This window comes from Zalophus californianus, chromosome 3, assembly GCF_009762305.2.
Source record: "Zalophus californianus isolate mZalCal1 chromosome 3, mZalCal1.pri.v2, whole genome shotgun sequence".
In the NCBI taxonomy this organism is placed as follows: domain Eukaryota; kingdom Metazoa; phylum Chordata; class Mammalia; order Carnivora; family Otariidae; genus Zalophus; species Zalophus californianus.
Window position 1 is genome coordinate 183,892,687 of NC_045597.1, and position 24,277 is coordinate 183,916,963.

The following is a 24,277-nucleotide window of genomic DNA, read 5'->3' on the forward strand; positions in this document are numbered from 1 at the left end:
CACCTTCTGAGAAAACCACTCTAACAACTAAAGACTCCTGCCTAGGACTCAAAATAATTTGTGGTCTGGTTTCAACACCACTAATAAAATGAATCTTGTCACTTTGGGCAAACTGCTTTTCCCTTAGCTTTGTTTTCCTTTGTAATCTGTGAGAAGTACCTGTTTTGTACCTTTGTTTTGTATATATTGTAACATGGTCTTTTTCCATGGTGACTGAAAACCCAGAGTATGTAGAAAGAGCTAGATGTTAGGTTGTAACTACTGTTCTGAGTATTTAACTTTTTTTTTTTGCAATGGTATCCCAGGTCACATGATTTATTTCCTTTTAGTTTATTTGCCTCAGCCATTTATTTTTTATTTATTTATTTTTTAAGATTTTATTTATTTGACAGAGAAAGAGAGATAGCCAGAGCAGGAACACAAGCAGGGGGAGTGGGAGAGGGAGAAGCGGGCTTCCCGCTGAGCAGGGAGCCCGATGTGGGGCTTGATCCCAGGACCCTGGGACCATGACCTGAGCCAAAGCCAGATGCTTAACAACGGAGCCACCCAGGTGTCCCTGCCTCAGCTATTCTAGCTTTTATCTCAGCTTTTTGTTTCTTTCTTGTTATTAGTGTGTTATCTTTTTAAAAACTTACTTGGATCCGATTAAAAATAGAAATTGTTAGTCTTTTTTTCCTTTTAAAACTTTTTGTTATGGAGATATTTGTATATCTATGCAAATAGACAGAATAATATAAAGAACTTCCACCAACTCATGGTCTTGTCCCTTCTTTATTATTTTGAAGCAAACCCAAGACCTGTAATTTCATCTGTAAACTCATCAGCTGATGTTGTCTCTAAAGCACAAGGACTTTAAAAAATATATAATCCTAGTACATACCATTTTCACATCCATAAAAATTAACAATAATCTAGTTATCTAGCCAGTATTCAAATTTCTTTCATTTCATAAATTTCATTTTTTTCCTTCTCTTAGGAGTTTGTATAAATCAAGATACAGGTAAGGTCCACATGCTGTGAGTGGTTAATACGGGTTTTGAAACTACTGCTGATAAAGGATCAGAGGCTAGATGATCACAATCTGACCAGGCAACTTCTTGGGGCCTGTATTGCTTGGACTGTGGGAAAAAAGCCAGTTTTGCATCTGAGAGTGGGGGCCTCAGACCAGTGGGGCTGGATACCCTTTAACCTGGGGGGGGCCTTGCCATTGTAAGTCCCTGGGAAACATAACAGCTCAGATGACTTTAGGCCTTGCAATCAAACCTGCAGCACAAGTACCATGTAGTACACACTGAGGCATAGTCCCTCACCTATGTCTCCTCCACTGCTCCAGCATAAGCTGCTCTACAGGCTCCTCACAATTGATGTTTAATTCTTATTACAGAGCAGGAAATCTGTTTGTCTTCTATGACAACAACTGGCATTCATCTTCGTAACAGAGGATGTCATCTGGTTGTGGGGTACTTTATAAACTGATAAGAAAGTTGAAACAGGCTCTGGGCCCATAGATTTTTAAGGAATTGGTGATGACATTGAAGGTTTCTTCATCTATTTCATGAAAGTCAAGCCATCCTGCACAGGCAAGATCAGCTTTGGGTAGAAGTAAGCAAAGGCCATGCCCAGCAAGAACTTCTTAGAGTTTTAGATGGTGTCTTGTCAATCTTCTACTGGACCGTGGGCTCCACCAGTTCAAGGACAGTCTCATACTGGCCTGTCTAGGATCTTTACAAGGATGGGGTAGTTGTGAGCAGTCATATTCTGTTGCAGAACTTGTTGCAGCATGGTCCTCTAGGTCCTACTGCAGGTGAGTGGGTTCTCCCAGTAGTGAGAGTGCTGTGATGCATTAGCGGCTCTGCTTGGCAGGGTGAGCTATATTCTCTCAGAACGCTTCTCATGGATGGTCATGGCAAGATCTGATCTTGGGCAGAGGCTGCTCAAAGCCACAGCACAATGACCAGATCTGCCTGTCTTCTGCCCCCTCCACCTCCTAATATTCTATTATGAACAATTCAAGTATACATAAAAGTGGAAAAATTATGCAGGTACAGGAAATATTGTGCTGTGTTTGCTTTAGCACACATCTATGTAGCTGTCCATTATTCAATCCATCTTATATTTTTTTTATATTTCAAAGTAGGTTGCAAACATTCGTTCACATCACTTAAATCTTTAGGATATCATTAATTGGAATATTTGTTAAAAATTATTTGAGGTATAATTTGCATAGACTGAAATGTAAAAATCTTACCTTGTGGAAGAGTTTTAATAAATACATCCAATTTGGCACTAGACCCCTGCAGAGATGGAGAGCATGACCATCTTCCCAAAAAGTTCCTTCTTATTTAATTTCTCCCCCCTCCAGAGGCAACCAGTGTTTTGATTTTTATTCATATTCATATAAATAAAATAAAGTGTGCTTTTTTTGGTAAAAGTTCTTTTGAGAGTTATGCAGGTGGATACATGTAGTTCTTTTTTTATTACCTGGTACTTTTCTATTACATGAATAGATCAGAATTTGTTCATTCTTCTTTGTAAGATCTGTGATTAGTGAGTATTTTCTTTGAGTTTGTGGCTTTCTCCTTTATTTTCTTATTGGTGTCTTTTGACAAGCAAATGTTTGTCTTTTTGATGAATTTTATCAATATTTAGTTTTATAGTTACTGCTTTCTCAGCTCCATCTTAAGAAATCTCTGCCTACTCCCAAATCATCATAATCTCATTTTATTTTAGAAGCTTTGAAAGCTTTAGCTCTTACATTTACATCTATGATCAATCTCAAATTAATTTTAGTATATGGTGTGCTAGAGGTTGAGGTTCATCTTTTTCTGTGAATATATAAAGTTGTTCCAGCTCCATTTGTTAAAAAACACTTTTGTCAATGGATTACTTTGAAACCTTTGTCAAACATGAAATGACCATGAAAGTATGAGTATGTTTCAGAGCTCTGTGTTCAGTTTTATTCATTTATTTATTGGTGCTTACACCAGTACCATATCAGTGAGTCTTGAGGTCACGTAGCGCAAGTCCTCCAATTTCCCTTTCTTTGAAGATTACATGCCTAGATCAGGAGTTGGCAAACTGTGCCCCCTGCACCCCCACCCGAATTTGGCCTATTGCCTGTTTTTATATGTCCTACTTAGTGATCTGCTGTTGTTTGACATAGGGACCAAGCCCAGGCTGCCCCCCTGCTGTCCCCCTGCTGTCCCCTTGCTGTCCCTGTTCCCCTTTCCCCTGTTGGCAGGTTCTGTACCAAGTGCTGGACTCTTTTAACGTGGGAGTGGATGACTCCATCGTCTTTAGCCAGCTGCTCAAGTTGAGATGACCCCGGCTCTCTAGGACAGAAAGGAATGCTGGGATTTGAGTGTCACTGGGGCAGAGAATGAAAGTGACCACTGTGGTTTTTCAGATTATCTGTTTCTTGTATCAGTTTTGATGATTGGTATTTTTAGGGAATTTGCCTGTTTCATGTAAGTTGTCATATTTATTGACGTTAATGAAACCCCCTCTTTTAAATGTGCATAGATTCTATAACAGTTTTGCTTTTTATTATTTCTTCTATTTGCTCTGTGTTATTTGTTCTTTCTTTGCTTAAGGTAGAACCTAAACTCATTGATTTGAAAGCTTTCTTTTCTAGTATTTTAAAGCGATAAATTTCTCTCCTCTGCTTTACCTGCTTTGCAGAAATTTTGATATGTTATATTTTATCATTCAGTTCAAAATGTTTTCTGGTTTCCCTTGTGATTTCTTCTTTGATCCATGGATTATATAGGAGTGATTGTTTAATTTCCACATATTTAGGGTTTTTGTAGGTCTCTTACTCTAGTCAATTTCTAATTTACTTTTGTTTTTGTCCGTGAACATTCTCTGTTCTCTCAACCCTTATTTTTTGAGACTTGTTTTATGGTCCAGCACATATAGAGTCTGTCTTGGTGAACATATTATATGCACTTGAAAAGAATGTGTTTCTGAAGTTGTTGGGTATAGTGTTCTATAAATGTCAGTTATAGGTTTGTGATTGATAGTGCTGTTCAACTCTTCTAGGTCTGCTTTACTGATTTTTGTCTAGGTAATTTTTCAGTCACTGATTCAGCAGTTAACAAATGATTGTGGGTTTGTATATTTTCCCCTATTTTATTGTTTGCTTCATTTATTTTGAAACTTGTTAGGGGCCAACATACTTATTATTACTGTGTTGTCTTGATAAAGGTAGCATTCTGTCATTACACAGTCTCTTTATCTTTGGTAATACTCTTCCTTGAAAAGAGTACATTATCTGATATTTTTATTGTTGTTGCTCTGTAGTGATAGGCCATTTTGAAGTCGTTGTCTTTGTTTTCTAAATATGACTGTGATGTACCTATGCATGCTTTGCAGGCATGTGTGTGTGTGTGTGTGTGTGTGTAGTCATGGTGTTTGCTGAGCTTTGTGAATCTGTGAATTTGTCTTCAAGATTATTTATTTATTTTTGAAGATTTTATTTATTCACTAGAGAGAGAGAGCACGAGTGGAGGGGAGAGGCAGTGGGAGAGAGAGAAGCAGACTCTCCGCTGAGCAGGGAGCCTGACCCTGGGCTCGATTTCCAGGACCTGGAGATCATGACCCGAGCCAAAGGCAGACGCTTAACCATTTGAGCCACCTAGGCGCCCCCAAAATTATTTTAAAATTGAGACTTCACCTGCAAATATGTTACACATTTTAATATTGTCCCACAGGACCCTGAAGCTCAGTTAACTTTCATTCTTCAGATTTCTGTTAAATTATGTGTTAAAGTTTACTTAACTACTTTTTTCAGCTCTGATCTCGTCATCAGATTGGATAATTTCTGTTTTTTCCCACCTGACTCTCCTGTTATCTCCGTACTCTAGTTTTTTGTTTGGAGTTAATTTGATATTTTTCAGTTCTAGAATTTACATTTGGTTCTTTTTTATAGTTTTTATTTCTCTGCTGAGATTTCAAAGTTGTATTCATTGTAAGCGCTTGCATATGGGGATCCTAGCTGCTTTAAATCATTGTCTGCGAATTCAAAAGTCATCATCTTTCTCTCCTGATTGCTTTTCTTTTGATTGTAGGTCACACTTTGCTGTTTCTTTGTATATCTAGTGATTTTGGATTATATCCAGGACATTGGAAATGGTAGGTTGTAGAGCCTCTGGATTCTGTTTTGTCCCTTAAGGGTATTGGTTTGGTTTCTTTTGTTCATTTTTTACTTTAGCAAACTCTGCTTCTCATGAGGATACCAGTTAAAATTTATGCTCAGTTCTTTTAGTCTCTAACTGATTGCTTGGAGTCAGCCCCATACATGCTTACCTTAAAGGTGAGCCAGAGATCTGGGTAGAGTTGTTCTGCAGGTTTTGTGGCTCCTATTCTCTGATTCTCTCCCTCCCTGGATTTGCCCTTCACTTTCCAGTTACTATGGTTGCAGGGATCTCCTTTTTAAGATTTGTGGATTTCTGTTCGAGTTTTACCAGCTCTGCTTGGCACTGACTGGGTCCTGCTTTCTAGTGATGATCTTTAAAAAAAAAAACAAACCAGAAAATACCTAGTTTCCTCTCCAGTTTCTGTTCGCTGTGGTTGCTCTTTAGTGTCTTCTTTTTTATAACAATTTTAAAAAAATATTTATTTATTTGACAGAGATAGCGAGAACAGGGATACAAGTAGGGGGAGTGGGAGAGGGAGAAGCAGGCTTCCCGCTGAGCAGGGAGCCTGATGTGGGGCTCGATCCCAGGATCATGACCTGAGCCGAAGGCAGACGCTTAACGACTGAGCCACCCAGGTGCCCCTCTTTAGTGTCTTCTGATAGTTTTTACTGTTTGCACAGAGTTTACAGTTCTCATCTGCTGGAGAGTTGGGTGTTAATATGAGGTAATCTGACATTACTGGAAGTGAAAACTGCCTTACTTGCCTTTTAAATCTTTTTTTCTATAAGTTTCTATAAGTAAGTAGTATTTACTCCTATTCTATCTCCTTCTCTTCCTTCTTCCATCTCCCCTCCCGTTCTCCTCTGCTTCTTGCTTCTCCTTTCTCCCAGCCCAGTTGTTTGTTCAGTAGTTTCCAGTGTCTGGATTTGCTGATTCTATCCATGTTGTAGTGTCATTGTTCCTCTGTCATCATAGTTACCTGTAAATTGGTAGCTGGATCTAGTAGCTTCTTAAGATTCATGTTTAATTTGGAGAAGGGAAAGACTCTGTTTCATAGGTCATCAGGTGGTGTATTCGTGCGTGGTAGACATTGTTGGGGGGATATGTTAGCAGCTCTTATTGCAGTTCTCTATTCCTACGTCCATTAACTCATTTTGAAAACAGTTAAATATTTGGGCTGAAAGTGGTGATTTCTAACTTAGCAATTTTCCAAGTGCAGTCTGGGGACCTGTTGGGGATCCTTGAGACCTTTCCAGGGATTGTGTAAAGTCAAAAATTTTTAATAATGAAGACTTGATTTGCTATTTTTACTTTCATTCTCATGAGTATACAGGAGAGTTTTCCAGAAGCTGTGTAACATAAAGATGCAGAAGCAGATGAGAAATCAGCTAATGTTCAATCCAGCATTAATGAAATTTGCAAAGATGTAAAACAGTGCCGCTTTTTTCACTAACGTTTTTAGTTTTAGAAAATATAGCTGTTTTCATAAAAGTTATTTATATTAACATGCAATACTTTCATTACTCTTTTAAGTACATCAGAACTACTTCTCATACATATCAGGTATAGTGCACATAAAGCTATTTATGGTTCTCCATATTTAACTGTTTCCAAAATGAGTTAGCTCCATAGCATCTTCCAACAGTGACCAGCTAGGTGTGTGTTTTTTTAAATATCGTTATGAAATTATTTGATGTGTTTCAATCTGTTGTAGTTATTTCAATTGATGCTCAATTTGTCCTCTTTGGGCATGGAGATAATGTTTTGGAAACCTACTTAAAACTCAACTCTTCTGCAGCCCTAATGTCTGCTTAGAAGAGCTTTGCCTGATTATTCCTTCTCCTTTTTTTTCTTTTTTTTTAACCTGTGAGTCACCCATGTATTCGTAAATGTTCAAAGAAAATGAAATGTTTCTTCTCCAGATCATTAATTTACATAGAATATGGTACAGATCAGGTTTACTTCAGAGGCTTGTTTTGCATTTGGGCCAGTTAGTCTCTCTATTCCTCAGCCAAAGGCTACATTCCCAGCCTCAGTCAGCTGTCTGGCAAATGCATGCCTTTAGTCACCAGGCCAACCAGACAATAGAAGTGTCAGTACAAATCGATTATTATCATTGAACTTTAGATTGAGTTAAACATTGAATGAGTAATGTTCTTGTTAGCAGTGGTTCGCTGCTATTGATGCTGTCTTTAAACCATTGATAATCCACAAACAGTTCTTTTTTCATATCATGACAAATAAATAAAACTGTTCTTAATATTCAGTTCTAAAGGAAATATGATTAGGTTAACTTGCCCATTCTGCTCCTTTGCTCCCTGTTATTAGTTACATTCTGGAAAATGTAAAAAGTGAAAACTTTCTCTGTGGAGAGAGAGAAACCAAAACCGTTGGTTAATTTGTCCTTCTTGGCAGTTTTGCATATAAGATTCATAACTGTCTTTGGGAATGAGAATGCTGTGCTTTAAGAGGTTCACAAATTAAGTGTAGAATGATTGGAACCAAAACACTGGTGTGAATTTTGTTCTCTTTTTTAGATGGTGATTCTAAAGTTCATCCAAAAAAACGAAGAAGTAAAATTAACTAGGAAGAAATTGTAAACCAAAGAGGAAATAAGATTGGCTCTACTCAGATACTAAATATATCTGTTTATAGGCAATAATTTGCAATATAAACGTGTGGCAACTACAATAGTCTGAAACTAGAATAGGCACAGATCTGTAGACTAAATCCTGAGATACGCTATAATCTTTATATATATTAGGTATATGAAGTTATCATAAAATGAATGAATTTCAGCAGTTCAGTGTGGAAGGAATTGGTTATTCAGTAAAGGAAAAGTCAGAACGTTAACTGACAGTATACCAAAATAAATTTCAGAAGTATTTTATTTTTAATTTTAATTTTTTTTTAAAGATTTTATTTATTTGTCAGAGAGAGAGAGCACAAGGAGGGGGAGTGGCAGGGAGAAGCAGGCTCCCTGCTGAGCAAGGAGCCTGATGCAGGACTTGGGACTCGATCCCAGGACCCTGGGATCATGACCTGAGCTGAAGGCAGGTGCTTAACCGACTGAGCCACCCAGGCGTCTCCAGAAGTATTTAAAGTTACAATTTAAAAGCACAAAAACAATAAAAATATAGAAAATGTCTCAGAGTGTCTCCCTACAAGGTATTTTTTAATCCCAAAGGGAAAAATTGTGACTTTATTGTGGATAAATCTGGCATATGTCACTTAATATCACTCAGGAATGGGACAAGTTGACATCATGTCTCCTGATATAATGCATTGAGAAGGATACAACATGGTTTACATGCATGACAAAAATTTCATTTTTTTTTTTTTTTAAAGATTTTATTTATTCATTCATGAGAGACAGAGGGATAGAGAGAGAGAGAGAGAGAAGCAGAGGGAGAAGCAGGCTCCCAAGGAGCAGAGAGCCCGATGCGGGACTCAATCCCAGGACCCTGGGATCATGACCTGAGCCGAAGGCAGACGCTTAACCATCTGAGCCACCCAGGCGCCCAAAAATTTCATTTTGAGAAAACCAAAATAAAGGAACATACTACAAAATAACTAGCTGTAGTCTTCAAAGATGTCAAGGGACACATGAAGGAACCGTTCCAGATTAAAGGCAACAAGACGGTTATGGATTCTGTACCGGGTGATCCTTTTCCTTTTGCTATAAAGGACATTATTAAGATAATTGGCTAGTCTGTGGATTAGATAATAAAACAAAATGTTTATTTCCTGATTTTGATAATTTTGCTTATGGTTATGTAAAAGAATGTCCCTGTTTTTAGGAGATACACATTTAGGAAGAGATCTAAATGGTTCAGAAAAAATTTTGTCTCAGAAAATGGTAAAGTAAATGTTAACATTAACGACTTTGGGTAAGGGGTATATGGGAGTTCTTTTCTACTACACTTGAAACTTTTTTGTAAAACAAATTATTTTGTGGCTAAAAGGCAGACTAAATTGTAGTGTTTAAAGTTGTATACGCTTGGGGTAGACAATAAAAAAAACCATAAGCGATTACCATAAAAATTAATAGAAAATGTAGCTTACTGTTTAACATTTAAATGTGTAAGGACTTTATATACTAAAAGCAATGGAAAAATCACAGAGTAAATATTGATAAATTTAGCTAAAACCAGGAAGATTTTTAAAGACATAGCATACAAAATTAAAAGACCAATTGTTTTGTTACCCATGCAGCCCTACAGGGTAATTTACATATGTCATCTTAGTTTGAGAAAGTGGGGCAGTTGATAATCTTTCTCCACACTAATGTGACTTGACTAAAGTAGTAAATTTTACATTTATAAAGCTTTCTGTAATTTGCAAAGCACATTCATGAATCAACATGTATTTTGGGTTGGGGAGTCCTTACCATGCTCATGCTCCTTGCTGATGGAAGAAAGGGGGAAGACTCCCTCTCCCTGTCTTGGGAAAACCACAAAATAAAGACACAAACGCACAGTTTATTGGACCAGGAATGGACAGCTAACCCTGGGGGCCAGTGACTAATCAGAGCCTCCCTCTTTTAAGAAATTGAATTCAGGTTCACAGAGGCTAGATTCAAATGATGAATCACTTAAACCAAAAAAGACAGTATGTACTTGGGCCATGTGCAGTCTTAACAAGTAAACAGGAAAGAAAATCATGTATTAAGATAAGAGCAGTGACTTTATAGACATGCTCTGAGAATCAGAGGTGATAAACTCTGTGTTTGGTGGGACAGGTGTGGAGAGGGGCTTTGGAAACAGATACTCAAGACTACCTAGTCCCAAATGGCTTTCTCTTTACAGGTTCCCATAAAGTTTATGTTTTCTTGAAGTGTTGCTGTATGCTTCCTGTGAACTTGTTTTATCTGAACTGTTGTGGCTGGGTTTCTCTTCTTTGAAACCTATCTGAAACACTATCTGACATTAGAGATTTTAAATAAAATCCGCCATGGGAATGTGCTGTGTATTGTGTACTGCCTTTTACTAAGTGGCCATGGTAGGTTTCTGAATTAAAGCTGGTCTCCTTCACAGACATAGATATTTGTAAGTAAGTTTTACTGCGGTTTCCACTGCGTTTAATTTCTTTCTAGTGTTCTAAATATTTCCTGCCTTTATCTTTTCTATTCTTTATACTCATCAGTTATTTAGAAAACAAGTGTTAAATACGTATTAATCCTTACGTGAAACTTACTCTGGTACTTTTTCACCTTTATTCTCTAGGGAATAAATTGACCGTTAGGTAGTCCTCATTCTTGGAAAGTTTTTCCTCCAAGGAAAGGCTTCTTTCATTTTAGTTTCATCTGTTACTCCCCATGCACAGTATAATACCTGCCTCTAAAATAGGCTTTTATTTATTATCCTATTTAAATTGTTATTATTTTTGGCTGCTGGGATGGTATCCTAGTAAGTCCATACTTGCAGGTTAAGTCAGGGGTTGGCAGACATTTTCTGTAAGGGGTCAGTTAGTACATATTAGGTTTTGTGGACCATATGGTCTCTGTTGTAGCTACCCAACAAAGCACCATAGACAGTAGATAAACAAGTGCACGTGGCTGTGTTCCAATGAAACTATAGCTGCCTAACACAGACCATAGGCCAGATTTAGCCTGTGAGGTTTAATTTGCTAACCTCTGGTCTATATAGAATGTGAGAATTTGGATCAGTGAATTTATTACTTCTGCATGAGTAAGTTGGTAAGCTAAATGTTCTAGGTCAGCATGTATATTTTAGATGGAACAAAGGGAAACATAATTTCTGCAGCACATATACTTCAATGCTGATAGGAAGTTGCTTTCACTCATGCACAAGCTTATTTATTTATTTTGTGTCTGCTATGTGTCAGGCACTGAGAATACAAATAGAGGTGATTCAGAGAGAAGGTTCCTGCCTCATGAAATTTACATTTAGAAGCTGTGAGATAAAGGGGGTGAAAGTAAGTAATATGTTGTAGTAATGTATATATGAGGTTTGGTGTGGGGGATGTTGCCCCCTTTGGATTGTATGTTCAGGGAAGACTTTCTGAGGAGGCCTGTGTGGCTAGAAAGAGTGAGGACAGAAGAGGAGTCTGTAGAGTTAATCAGGGCTTGGCTCCTTTGGGGCCTAAATTGAAGAATTTGATTTTTATGTTAAGGAAGCCATTATAAGGTAGTTTGTGCTTAAATTAAAAAAAAAAAAAAAAAGAAAAACCTAAGATTAAATAAATTGGATTTGATGTAAGTCTTGTTCCCTCACATATCCATTTATGTGTCTGGTTCACAGAGGCTCTGGTCTCTTAGTTATCTGCACATAAAGTTTGTGAGTGCCTCTTCAGTGAATCAGTTGCGTATGTTCTAATTCTTTCACATGTTTTAAAACCAGATTTTAAGATGGAATATACCATATATTCCTAAAAAGGTATATACATGGAGAACTATCTGTTTCTCTTGCATAAGTCCTATGAATAGTGTCTTTGTTTCTCTAAGTATTATTAATTAATATATATCCTTTAGATAGGCTGTCACGGGGAAATACCTACCAGTCTAGAAATATTAGAATAGTCATGCTAATGTAGGTTGGATGGGTATAGGAAATGTTAATAATGTACTTATTTTTCCAGTATTTAACTTGAGTCATGACATGTATTTGAGATATTTTTCTGATTTTGGATTTTTAGGGCAAATTAAGGCAAAAAACTGATTTTTCTTCTTTTTAGGGTAAAATAATATATTGATGATAACATGGTCTCTCTCTTGAGAGCTTCTAATGGGATTTCCTGTTTGTTAATATTTATTTCTGTTCAGTTTTTCTGTGTTCTTAGAGTGGCTATTAGTTACTTGTTCATGAATTTTTCATTTAAGTCTCATTTCTGTATTTTATGGGCAATATTTTCAAATGCTGTAATTATATCTTACATGGAGTCAGTAATCCTCCATCTCTCCACTAAGGAGTGAAAAGACAAAAAAGTCTAGTTGGATGTATATAGATTGGATTAATGAAAAAAAGATTAATTCCAGAGCATCTTTCTGTCCTTTCCTTATTTTTTATCTTTTTACCTAGAGGTTGCAAACAGAGGCTAGTCACAATGTTTATTCTTTGCATCCTCTTTGTGAAAATAAGGGTTTGTCAGAATAAAGGTAAATTCCCTCTCACACAGATTTCTACTGTTTTGCTGTCCCATGAGGGGATCATAAAGGTGTAATCTCTGCCCTTACCTCTTTTCCTTCTCAAGCCTGGTGCAGCACTGTTTTCTTACCCTTCCTTTTTTATAGGAGTAATTGAGAATTAGTATGGATGTTTCCTATCTCTGGTGTCCGTAATTTAGTTTGTTAAATTGCTTGCACCGCATATATTTATTATCATGGTTTGGGTGCTGTGTTGGAGAGCTTCCATCTGCCTTTCTAGCTCTGGTCTTTACCCTGCTCTGGCTCCAGGCAGCTGGTTTATCTGGATACACAGATGGGCTTTCTTGATTCTTGGCTTCGAGTTGGGTTTAGCTGATGGGGAACATTGTCAGCAGATCAAAGAAAGGAAAGTAAGTATTACTTTCTTCTTCCCTGTGGGATTTCTTGTATTCTTTCTGCATCCTTCCATTGAAGGTCAAACTCCTATTAAGTAGCCCTCTTCCTTTTAAGGTTACTGACATCTTCCTCTCTTCCTCCCTTCACTGCCGGTGGGTAGGGTTGGGCCCTGCTCTTACTAATGCGGGGAACTATACTCATGTGATTTCCTTACAGCCTCTGTGCTTTGTAAATAGCCTATTAAACTTTTTTCAAATTTCACAAATTGAGTATGCCACCTGTTTTCTATGGCAACCCTGACTGATAAATATGCTTTAAAATATTTTAGGTTCTGTCAGTGACTATTATGATTGCAATTCTAAAGTGGATTAGCACTAGAATAAGGAAAAAATTACCCTGACAATTTCATGGGTTTATTCTTTTGGCTGATATGTAATTTTATTTTAAAATAAATGATGTGTGGTTTTGAGCATTATTGGTATATTTATTGAACACACACTGTGGCACAACCCATCTTTTTAAGCATTGTGGGGAATTCAGAAGTACACGAGACACGTGCAGTAATTTGAATATGAGGCAGTTGGTAATGAATCTCATGTGAGAGGTACAAAGTGCTATAGAAGTTTGGAGGAGAAGGGGCGCCTGGGTGGCTCAGTTGGTTAAGTGTCTGCCTTCAGCTCGGGTCATGATCTCAGGGTTCTGGGATCGAGTCCTGCATGGGGCTCCCTGCTCAGCGGGAGGCCTGCTTCTCCCTCACCCCCCCACCCCGCTTGTGTTCCCTCTCTCCCTGTGTCTGTCTCTGTCAAATAAATAAATAAAATGTTTTTTAAAAAGAGAAGTTTGGAGGAGGGAGATTATTTTATCAAGACAACTTTGATTCTGTCTGTAGCAGGAAAGAAGGGAGACTCATAGTTTCCTGTGTTCCTGAGGAGACCTCTACTTCCCAGCCCTTGCTCACCTTATTATTTCATAACCCACCTCTGAAAGTAATAACTAATACTAGTTAAAGTTCACATATATGCCTGTTCCAGAGTAGAAAACTCCTATTAACTCATTTAACCGTTCCACCATCCCTGTGAAGCAGATTCTGTGACTAAACCGAGTTGGAATTCAAATTCAGGCTGTCTGATTCCCTAGTCTATGCTCTGAACTACCCTAGCCATCACATTATTCTATAATTAGAACTGATTATCCACGTCGCTCAAAGAGATTATCAAAACTAATTACATCATGAGTGCAGCTCTTTCAAATGTTGGCTTTTCAGTCTCATTCTTGCTCCCCAGTGGTGTTTCTGGGCACCCAGCCGCATGCTTCTTGTGCAAGTAGATTTTATCAATTGCTGTGGCTTATTGCAGTCATACCTCTGAGGCCCCTCATTCATTATAGATTTTAGCTCCTTACATAATGTCTTTTTTTTACTAGTGTTAATCATTTCTGCCAATCTCAGTATCTGCATGGATAATCCCCATGATTATCATAATAATAGATAATTCGGCCTCCTGAATTCCTTGACCTCTTAACCTCCTATAATCTTGCATCTTATTTTAGATTTTTTATTTATCAATAACTGAATCAAGAGTTCAGGTTCAAACATCCGGTTCTCTGAGCACCCCCACTTCTTTCTTCCCAGCTCATTCCCTCTTAATTTCTTACTCCCAGCAACTTTATTACAACCTGAACCTAAACTTCTTTGTTGTCCATCATCCTCATCATATCTTTGTTTTTCTCACTTTAGATTCCATGGTCTGTTATAACCACTCCTTTTTAACTTCGGTTGTATTTTACCTTAATTAAAGCCAACACTTGACTACTTTGTACCTAAATAATCAGATGAGGCTGGAGGGAAACACACAACTTTTATGACTGGTTTCATTTTAATACTCAAGACCACAGGTCTCGGTACTGCTTGCCCTATTAGTAATTCACTCAGGATTTTGAGCAAAATAGGAAATTGTTGTTGTGGGGTAACACAGTCAGAAATAAGAACTGACCAATATCAAGGGGCTTTGATAGTGAGATGGCATGAATTTGTAGTGGACCAAAGCAGCCAGTTTTAATGGTTTTTCCAGTCGGCAAGCCGGAGCAGCACCGCAGCAGTTCGTTTAGAATTTTGAGTGGCAGGGCCTACAGGCTGCTAAGGCCAGCTGTCTATATATATATATAAAGTTTACCATCAAGTACGTCATCTTTGCTTTATTTTACCATGATGAGTGCCAAGACAGTAACTTAATGATCTCTCTTCAGGCCATCTTCTTTTGATTTGTGTATTTGTTATTTATTCACTATTTGTAGTTTAAAAAATTGTATATGGTAGTTAATGGGGATTTTTGGAATGTAATGACTTAAATGTCATAAAGTGTCCTGAACTAATTGTGTCAGTCACAGTTAATAATTCTTTGGCCTTGGGCAAATGATTACCATGTCTCTTGTTTTCTCATTTGGGAATTTTTAAGATAGAAGAATTAGAAACTTCTGATCCCCCCTTTATAAATGTAATTGTAAAGCCACAGCATCTTTCAAAAATTACATTTTTGGAGAATCATTAGGTTTCTGACTAAGGAGAGTCCCATGTGGTTCTTTTTAAATTATTAAATAGTTTTTGGAGAAACTGGCCCTCTACAGGGTTGATGGTATTTCCGGCAGTAAGTTGCATCACCATTTCTGGGTGACTGTGCTTGGTTTTTGCCACTGAAAATTTTTTATAATGAGATTGTGCCTTAGCCTAGACCTTATGTGTGTCAGCTGTCCTGCCTTAATGATGGTATAGTGTCTGTACTGAGCCTGGAGTAGGAGGGAACCATAGGAAAAGTTGTCTTGAAATGTGCTTGGGGTCCAGATAGAGGAGAAGGGTGAGTCCTTTTTCTGGTTCCCCTTTCTCCCTTACCCACTTCAGTGAGCAGGGTATGATTGAGAGGTGTGCTGCTGCTTTTCATCCTGATTCCTCAAATCTTGGGCTTTTTGAAGCTAGATACTGTTCTTTTCACAGTGTAATAATTGGTTGTTTTTTAAAACAATATAATTTTGGAAACTCGTGGACTAGTGTCATAGCTTTACTGAAGAATAATTACAATAACTTGTGCTTATTTAAACTATACAATTTTGATGAAGTTTGATATATGTGAAACCATCACGATAGTGACAAGACAACATACATTTTCATTATCCCGAAGAGTTCTTTTTGTGCCCATTTGTAATGTATCTGCTGATCTCCCTTCTGTCATTATAGATACGTTTATATTTTCTAAAATATAAATGAGTGGAATCATACAGTATATACTTTAGAGGGGGATCTGGCTTCTCAGTCAGCATAATTATCTTGAGGTTTATTCATGTAGTTGCCTGTATCAATAATTTATTCCTTTTAATTGCTGAGTAGTATCCTACTTGGATACTCCAAAATTGATCCATTCAACCTATTGATGAACCTTTTCGGTTGTTTCCACTTCGGAGTTATTATCTGTAAAGCTGCTGTGAACATTGTATACAAATTTGAGTGTGGACATGTGTTTTTTTATTTTTGTTGGGTAGATACTTTAGAAGTGCGATGGCTGGGTCATCTGGTAGGTATATATTTAGCTTTTAAGAAATCGTCAACAGTCTTCCAAAGTGGTTGTACCATTTGAACATTTTTGAGAGTTCCAGTTGTTCCACATTGTTACCAACACATGATATGGTTAATTTTTTTATTTTTAGCCCTCTAGTGGTATCTATGGGTTTCTATGTAGTGGAGTCTTGGTGTTGTTTTTATTTTCTGCATGATTGGGGCTGCTTATTTGTGATGTGTATGTCTTTAGTGAAGTGTCTGTTCAACTTCTCTGCCCACTCTTACAAGTTTTTTGTAATTGAGTTTTAGAAATTTTTAAATGTATTTTGGATTCATGTTCTTTTAGGTTCTGAACGCATTTTGCCAGTACTTTTTATCAGTTGGTGGCTTGCCTTTTCATTTTTTCTTTTAAGTTTTTTTGAAGAGCAAGAGTTGTAAATTTTGAAATCCACCTTATCAGTTTTTTCTTTATATTTCTCTGCTCTTTGTGTTCTGAGTTCTGCATCATTTTATTTCTGTAATTTTTATAAAAAGTTAAATATCTCAGATTCTTAGATTTTAACCATTAGGGGTAAGAAAGCATAGGAGGTGATTATAAAGCTAGAGTTGTATCTGCCTTGTATTTTTGTTATTGTTATTATACTTTAAGCTCAAATTATTTATGATTCTAGTACTTTTTATTTGGTTTTTTTTTTTTTTTTCATTTCTTCATCCAGCATGGGGCTTGAACTCATGACCCTGAGATCAAGAGTCACATGCTCTAGAGGCACCTGGGTGGTGGCGTAGTCGGTTAAGCATCTGACTCTTGGTTTCGGCTCATGTTGTGATCTCAGGGTCCTGGGATTGAGCCTTGTGTCTGGCTCCATGCTCAATGCAGAGTCTGCTTAAGACTCTTTTCTCCTTCTCCCTCTGATGCTCCCCCCCCGCCCCCCGCTGTTCATGCACAGGCATGTGTGTGCTCTCTCTTTTTCAAATAAGTAAATAGATAAGTCTTTTTTTTTTTTTAAAGAAAGAGTCACATGCTCTACTGACTGAAATCAGGCGCCGCTTTTTTGGTTGATTTTTTAATCTGTCAAAGATCCATGAAATTGCTGCTGGTCTAATTCCTCTGTTTTATGGGTGAAGGAACTGAGGTTTATAAAAGTATACGACTTAGTTCAGGGCTTACAGTTTATGGTCATTTCAAGACCCAAAAGTCCCAAATCCCCTCAAATCCCATTTCATTAGTTTCCCTGTGAGATGTTATTTTTTATAATGCTGTTGCTAAGATTTTATTGCAGACTGGAATATATTAAAATAAATTTACTTCATTCGTTGCTTCTTCATTTTTCTTTGTGGTAAATATTTTCATTGAAAGGAGTGGTATTAAGTAGGTTAGCTTTTTGAAAGAATCCTAATTTTCCCTTAAAATTTCATTAAGTTAAGATGTTGAAATTAACACTTTTGTTTTTTTAATTCTTTCCAAAGGTCTGTAAACAGATTTGGCTAGGATTATTTGATGATAGATCTTCAGCAATTCCAGACTTCAGGGATCCACAGAAAGTGAAAGAGTTCCTACAAGAAAAGTATGAAAAGAAAAGATGGTGAGTGAATAGTTTGTATTTAGAGCAAAGGCTCCCAAACTCACATTAATTATGGGTAAGATTAATCTGAAAAGGAAGGAAGGAAGGAAATAGGTAGATAGGAAATAAGGAAATAGGTATGTAGGTAGATAGATCCTCATTATATTCTGGCATTTTGTTGGATTTGGTTTCTAAAAGCCTTGACTTAAGTCACCTGTGCCTAGCAGCAACTTGTTCCTTAATCCCAGGCCTCCTACCCCTTTTTGGAAAGTTAGGGATCCTTCCTTCTAATCCTTTTGTAGTCCTATTAGCTTCTCAAGACATTCTAGTTTTATACAGCCTCTTCCTTAAAATTGTCATTCGTTTAGCAAGTATTTAGCATCTTTTATATACTAAGCACTATGCTAAAGCTCTTGTGTAGTAATCCATCCACTTAATTGCATTTTGCAGTAAGTCTTTGATCAAAATATCCTCACCTCTCACCCAAGAAATCATTTTACTACCTGGTTAAGAGGGGAGTGTTTATGCTCCCCTGACTAAATCCATCAGATGTTAATTTTTACAAAGAAGTTAAAACAGGTTAGACATATGGCTAGTAAAGCCCTTTAAAAAGCAGAGCAGGAAATACGTCTGTAAAACTATATTCGACTACTCTGGAATCATCATTTTTAACTATATGAACACAATTCAGTGTACTAAGACTCTTTATTCAGTGGTATATATTTCCTTCTTGGGGGGTTAAGAAAATTAAGGAGAGAGTCACAAATAGGTGGAACAGATAAGGAGGAGGTAAATGGTTTCTTGTTTTCCCGAGGAGCTGTATTTTAACTCAGGGGATCCTGAGGGAGTACTTGCTATGGTTCATGGGTGACATATCTCTACTTTATTTCAGTGAGCACAGTAGAAAGAAGTGGCTTTGATTTGTGTGCTCTGTGAACTTTGGATTCTTATTTTCTAGAGGAGACTACTTTTTGCAAGGCAAGAATAGTCACAGCCAGGGCTACGTTCAGCGGCACTAGATGCGTTCAGTATGAATGGAGATAAAAACATAGTGGTACAGTTTTAAAGATTTTATTTATTTATTTGAGAGAGAGTGAGAGAGCATGAGAGAGCATGAGAGCCGGGCGAGGGGCAGAGGGAGAAGCAGATTACACACTGAGCAGGGAGTCTGATGAGGGGCTTGATCCCGGGACTCTGGGATCATGACCTGAGCTGAAGTTGGGTGCTTAACTGACTGAGCCACCCAGGCGCCCCCATACTAGTAAAATTTTAGATCAAGAAAGAAGATCTTTCAGGGTGGAGTAATAGTAAAAACATGGTGGCATAAATGATTCTCTTAAAATGGAGTGTAAAATTATCCTTCTATCATTTCAGCTCTTAATTTCCAAGATCTTGTATCCTGTAGTTAGACCTTTCTCCTTGCATAGCTATAGCCTGATTTTGATTTTCCCAACAGTTTTTACCAGCTCAGAAAGTTAGTTTGAATAGAACTTAGCTGGGATTTCAGATGGTTTATTTTTCAACTCGCAAAAGGAAAGTGTGCATGAGTAAGACTTAATAGATTTAAAACCATTGATTCCCTTCTTGCGTTTAGGATGGTAATAATTATAAAATTAGTAATTCAGACTATAACCCAAATAACTGTAAACCTCAAATAATTATAATTCATGTTACTTGCTGAGAAACAGGGTATTAATGAGAAGAATAATACAAAGACACACTTGAATGGTGGGCACCAAGAGGGAGTGACCCACAGTCAGGTGGGCCAGGCCCTGTGCATTTTAAACCCACACTTCTCCATCCCTGGGACTTGTAATGAGAGCGCAGTGCAGTGGGTTTTTAACATGACATCAGCACTATCTAAATGCAGTCTCCCTAAAAATCCTCACTGTACTTAATACCTTGAGGTTATTGTTGTCTTAGATCTGAAGGCGTTTTGAAATTGTTTGACCAGTTTTCAAACTCACTTCTATGCTACACAAGCCTAGCTTCTTTACTTTTAGTCAGATGAGTATTTTGAACCAAATAGTATTATCTGGTTTTATCCTTTGATAAAACGATATCCTCAGTGAATACACCAGATTATGGGAAAGCATAACTTCCTGTTTCCATTTTCATATCACATCTGTCCCATTTACTGGGAAAGCAGTGTATTGTTTGTCATTATTATATAATTTGATAAGAGCTAACACTTATGTAGCTAATACACGTGTACCAGGAACTGTTCTAAGTATTCACAAATGTTAATTCAGTTATACCTCCTAGCAACTATATCTCCATCTTATAGATGAAAAATTGGAGGCACGAAGGGTGAAGTAGTTTGCCCTAGGTTTCATAGCTACTGAGTGGTAGAGCTGGGATTTGATCTCTGTCTCTAGAACATATAGGTGCTCTTAACCACTGTGTTTTCCTACTCCCCCATGTGATATGGGGGGTGGGGGTGGAAAGAAGGGTAGAGTGGGACAAAACCTAGAAATAGAACTAAAGCTCTCATGTGATCCCAGCCCTAGAGATTAGCATTGACAGTGTTTGGGCATTATGTTTTTACTGCCTCTCTTTCCTTTCTTTACTCTCTTCCTCCTGTAAATCTTGTACTTACATGACTGAGATCAAACCTGCAAGACCTGTATAGTCTTAGGGACATCTTTCCATGTTAGAACAAGAGTAGCTATGTAGCATTCTATTATACAAATGTTAACAAAACCCCTTTAAGTATTTTTCTCCTGATGAGTGTTTGATATGTAGCTAGTTTTTTGAAATTATAAAGAGAGCTGTGATAACATGCATGCACGTGTATCTTTGTTACTTATCCAATTAATCCCAAAGGAGAAGTTTCTGGAAATTGTACTTCTGGGACACAGAGCATACCTATTTATAATATTTTAGTAGGAAATAACAAAATTTATAAAATTTTGCTTGGAGTAAATGTGAAATTTTAATTTGCATTTTGATGAGGTTACAAGCATTTTCATTTCTCTGTCTCCATTTGTAAATTGTTTCTGCTTATTTAAAAATTGCATTGTTGATCTTATTCTCCTAGACTTGTAACAGACCTTTGTATTTTAGACTGTTAACTGTAATATAATAAATATTTTCCCATTCTTCTGCTCTCTTCCCAAATGTTATTTATGATCTTACGATAGTTTAGTTTTTAAAAAATTAAGAGTTTTAACTGTTCATCATGATGACTAGCTGTAGGTGCTCTTTTGCTAAAAAAAAGAGCAGTTATTTTATTTATTTTCTTAGAAAAATTGTTAAGTAAATAATTGAAACAAGTTTTGTGGTTAGTCTTTATTATCCTTTCTGAGTATTTCAATTAAGCGCAGTCTTAAGCTATCAATTCTAAGAGGGTTTTGAAATAAGATTAGTGTTGAAATAGTCTCGTAAAAAAATGAGAATTAAGTTTATCATTTTTAAGCATAGTATTCCCTACATTTTTCTTACGTAACTGCCTGCTTAATTTTTCATATGTTTTAGGTACGTCCCTCCAGAACAAGCCAAAGTGGTGGCATCAGTTCATGCATCTATTTCAGGGTCCTCTGCCAGTAGCACAAGCAGTACACCTGAGGTCAAACCACTGAAGTCTCTTTTAGGAGATTCAGCACCAGCACTGCACTTAAATAAGGGCACACCTAGTCAGGTGAGTAGTCTTAAGGTCTTGTAGAGGCTTCCACGTAAGGAGGATAGTGAGTGTCATGAATTTGAGAATTCTTTAAGACAGTAGCATAAACCTTTATGCCAACAGCGTTCTGTCCTAAAGGTTTATAATACATGAAAAGGATCTTGGTTAAGTGGTTGGGAGGTGCATATTTTTGTTCTCTTTTGCTCTGCAAATTAGAGTTTCTTTGAATGCTCCACAGGTTTGTAAAGGTATACAGGAATGTTGTTAATAGCTAGCTATCATATAACTTAAATTTAGTAAAACCCGACTCTGTGGGGACCATCAGAGTTAGAGCAGTATAGTCTCTGTGATGGACTTTTACAAGAAGGAATTTCTTAAGCAGTAGAATTTTTTCCCTGCCTGGTTGTGAAGCATGTTTATCATCGAAATACAGGTGGCTTTGCATTACATACCTTATTTTAAAAAACTAAACAGACTGAAGTCTTTTCATAACTTGGTAAAAAAGTTAGTGTTTCTGCACTTTATTACAATTGACTGAGCTGTGACAAATTTTTTCCTGTCTGGCTTTACAATGTCTGCCCTACGCAAGAATGGTTCTGAGGCATAGTACTATTTGAATGAAAGCCTACCCTTTTTAATAATGCGCACTCGGGCATCTGGATAAAATTACTCAGTTTTCACAAGAGGTTTGAGTCAAAAATAAAGAGAAGGGTTAAGTCAGTATGTTGTACTCTTCCCATCATATAAAGGATGTGTTTTGTGACAGTCTTATCATTGCTCTCTTAGTGGTAAGTCTGTCTTGTGTTAGAAGGTGTAACAACTGTTGTAATACAGTGTTTTTTTTGCCTTTGACTTTGTACTTAGAATTGAGAGATAATTTGGAAATAGATGTTGAAAATTTGTGCTCTTCGGAAAATAGCAAAGTATTCAAAACTACAGATAAAAGATTATGTAATCTTTAAAACTGTGTGTTAAACTTGGTGAATTGGAAATAGTAGTAAAAAAATGTAGCAGATCTGACAGGAAGCTCTTTATAGTTAATATGTGGTTTATAGTCTCCAGTTGTAGGTCGCTCTCAAGGGCAGCAGCAGGAAAAGAAGCAGTTTGACCTTTTAAGTGATCTTGGCTCAGACATCTTTGCTGCTCCAGCACCTCAATCAACAGCTACAGCCAATTTTGCTAACTTTGCACATTTCAACAGTCACGCAGGTACGTGTATTTTTCCCCAACAGCTTTTTACCAGACACGTATATTAGCACTGAGAAACATCCATTCTTTTTAAAACTTAAATATCAGTAAATGTGTTCTATTGAGGGGGTGGGCCCTCAAAGCTGTTGACATGTAATATGTAGCCATGTAACTCTGGTGCTTTTTTAATCACAGAAGAGATTATACTTAATGTCAGATACTGACATGACCTCTTTCCAAAGAAAAATGGGGAAAGACTTTTTAATGTATTTTTTCACCCTTTTAATATGGAAAATTGCAAATACTCAGAAGTGACCAGGTAATAGAACCGTTGTGTACTCATTGCTTATGCCTAATCTGGTTTCATTTGTTATTCTACTCCTTACATTGCTCCTCTTAATTATTTTGAAGCAATTTTAGATATATTTGTTTATCCCTAAATATTTTATATGTATCTATAAAACAGAAGAACTTTGTTAAACATAACCACAGTAGTATTATCACTCCTTAATAATAATTAATTATTATTATTCATTAGTCGCTATTCAAATTTTCCATTCCAGTTCAGACAAACACACACTGAGTTTATTCAAATAAGGTGTACACACTGCATTTGTGAGATATATCACATAGTCTGTGGGTTCTTCCTCCATTTCTGTTTTCTCCTCTGTTATTTATTGAAGAAATCAGGTTATTTGTCCTATAGAGTATGTAGTTGATTTTACTCTGAATTTGTTGAGTGCACCACTGTGGGGTCCCTTAACAGGTTCCTCTCTCTGTATTCTCTATACATTGATAGTTGGTTCTAGATATATGATCTGTTACAGGCTATTTTTTTGGCGGGGTGCAAACCTGCTACTTACGGTTTCAGAGGCACATATTATTGACGGTTTCTGTTTTTGTAATGTGAGCTATTGATGCTCCATGCCTGGGTCCATTATGCAAAATGTTGATATTCTAGATTTTTTTTTTTTTTTTTTTGATATTCTAGATTTTATCATTCCTTCATTTATGAGCTGAAATATTTCTTCAAAAATCTTCAGTTATCCAATGGTATAATTTGTATAGGAAAGTTACTATATGACTGATTCTGACCAGTCACATATCAGAATGAGTTGAAACCCCACCATATTTTAATGATGATCTGTTTTTTGTTTCATATCATTATGGATTCATAGATTTAACATTTGCTACATCTCAGATCTGTTGTCATTATTATCTTTATTGATATTCATATTATCCCATCTTTAGAGTAGCAGTATCTTCAGGTTGGCTCTAGAAGATATGACTTCTTTTTTTATTCCCAGATTTCTCATGTTTGTTACAAAGAGTTAAATGTACTTTAGCAGAAATTAGAAATTATGGAGTTTTGTTTTGTAAATGAATATATAAACCTTGCAGTTACCTAAGTAATATTTAAAAATTGATTATTAAAGTATAGATGAATTCATTTGTGCCTTTCTAATTGTAATAGTAAATAATTACAATGGACAGTGAAATGGCATAATGTGAAAAGAAATAGGCTTTGGAGTCAGAATGGGAGTAGTCTTTAGAGTTGTTTCTTTATGCTTCCTTCTACTTTTTTAAATAAGGTCTGAAACAAATAATACATTATATGTTAAAAAAAAGAAGATAGTAGGAAGGGAAAAATGAAGGGGGGGAAATCCAGGGGGGCGGCAACCACGAGAGACTGTGGACTCTGAGAAACATTGAGGGTTCTAG

At 36.8% G+C, this 24,277-nt stretch overlaps 1 protein-coding gene across 13 annotated transcripts in view; it reads left to right on the top strand.

Annotated features, from left to right (window-relative positions):
- AGFG1 (ArfGAP with FG repeats 1) overlaps positions 1-24,277 on the top strand; it is a 79,226-nt gene that overhangs the window by 25,976 nt on the left and 28,973 nt on the right. For all 13 annotated transcript variants that reach the window (XM_027588450.2, XM_027588449.2, XM_027588452.2 and 10 more), the window contains exons 3-5: positions 17,651-17,766; positions 21,223-21,385; positions 22,423-22,576. In XM_027588450.2, the coding sequence (XP_027444251.1) occupies positions 17,651-17,766; positions 21,223-21,385; positions 22,423-22,576 (433 nt within the window). The remainder of the gene's footprint in view (positions 1-17,650; positions 17,767-21,222; positions 21,386-22,422; positions 22,577-24,277) is intronic.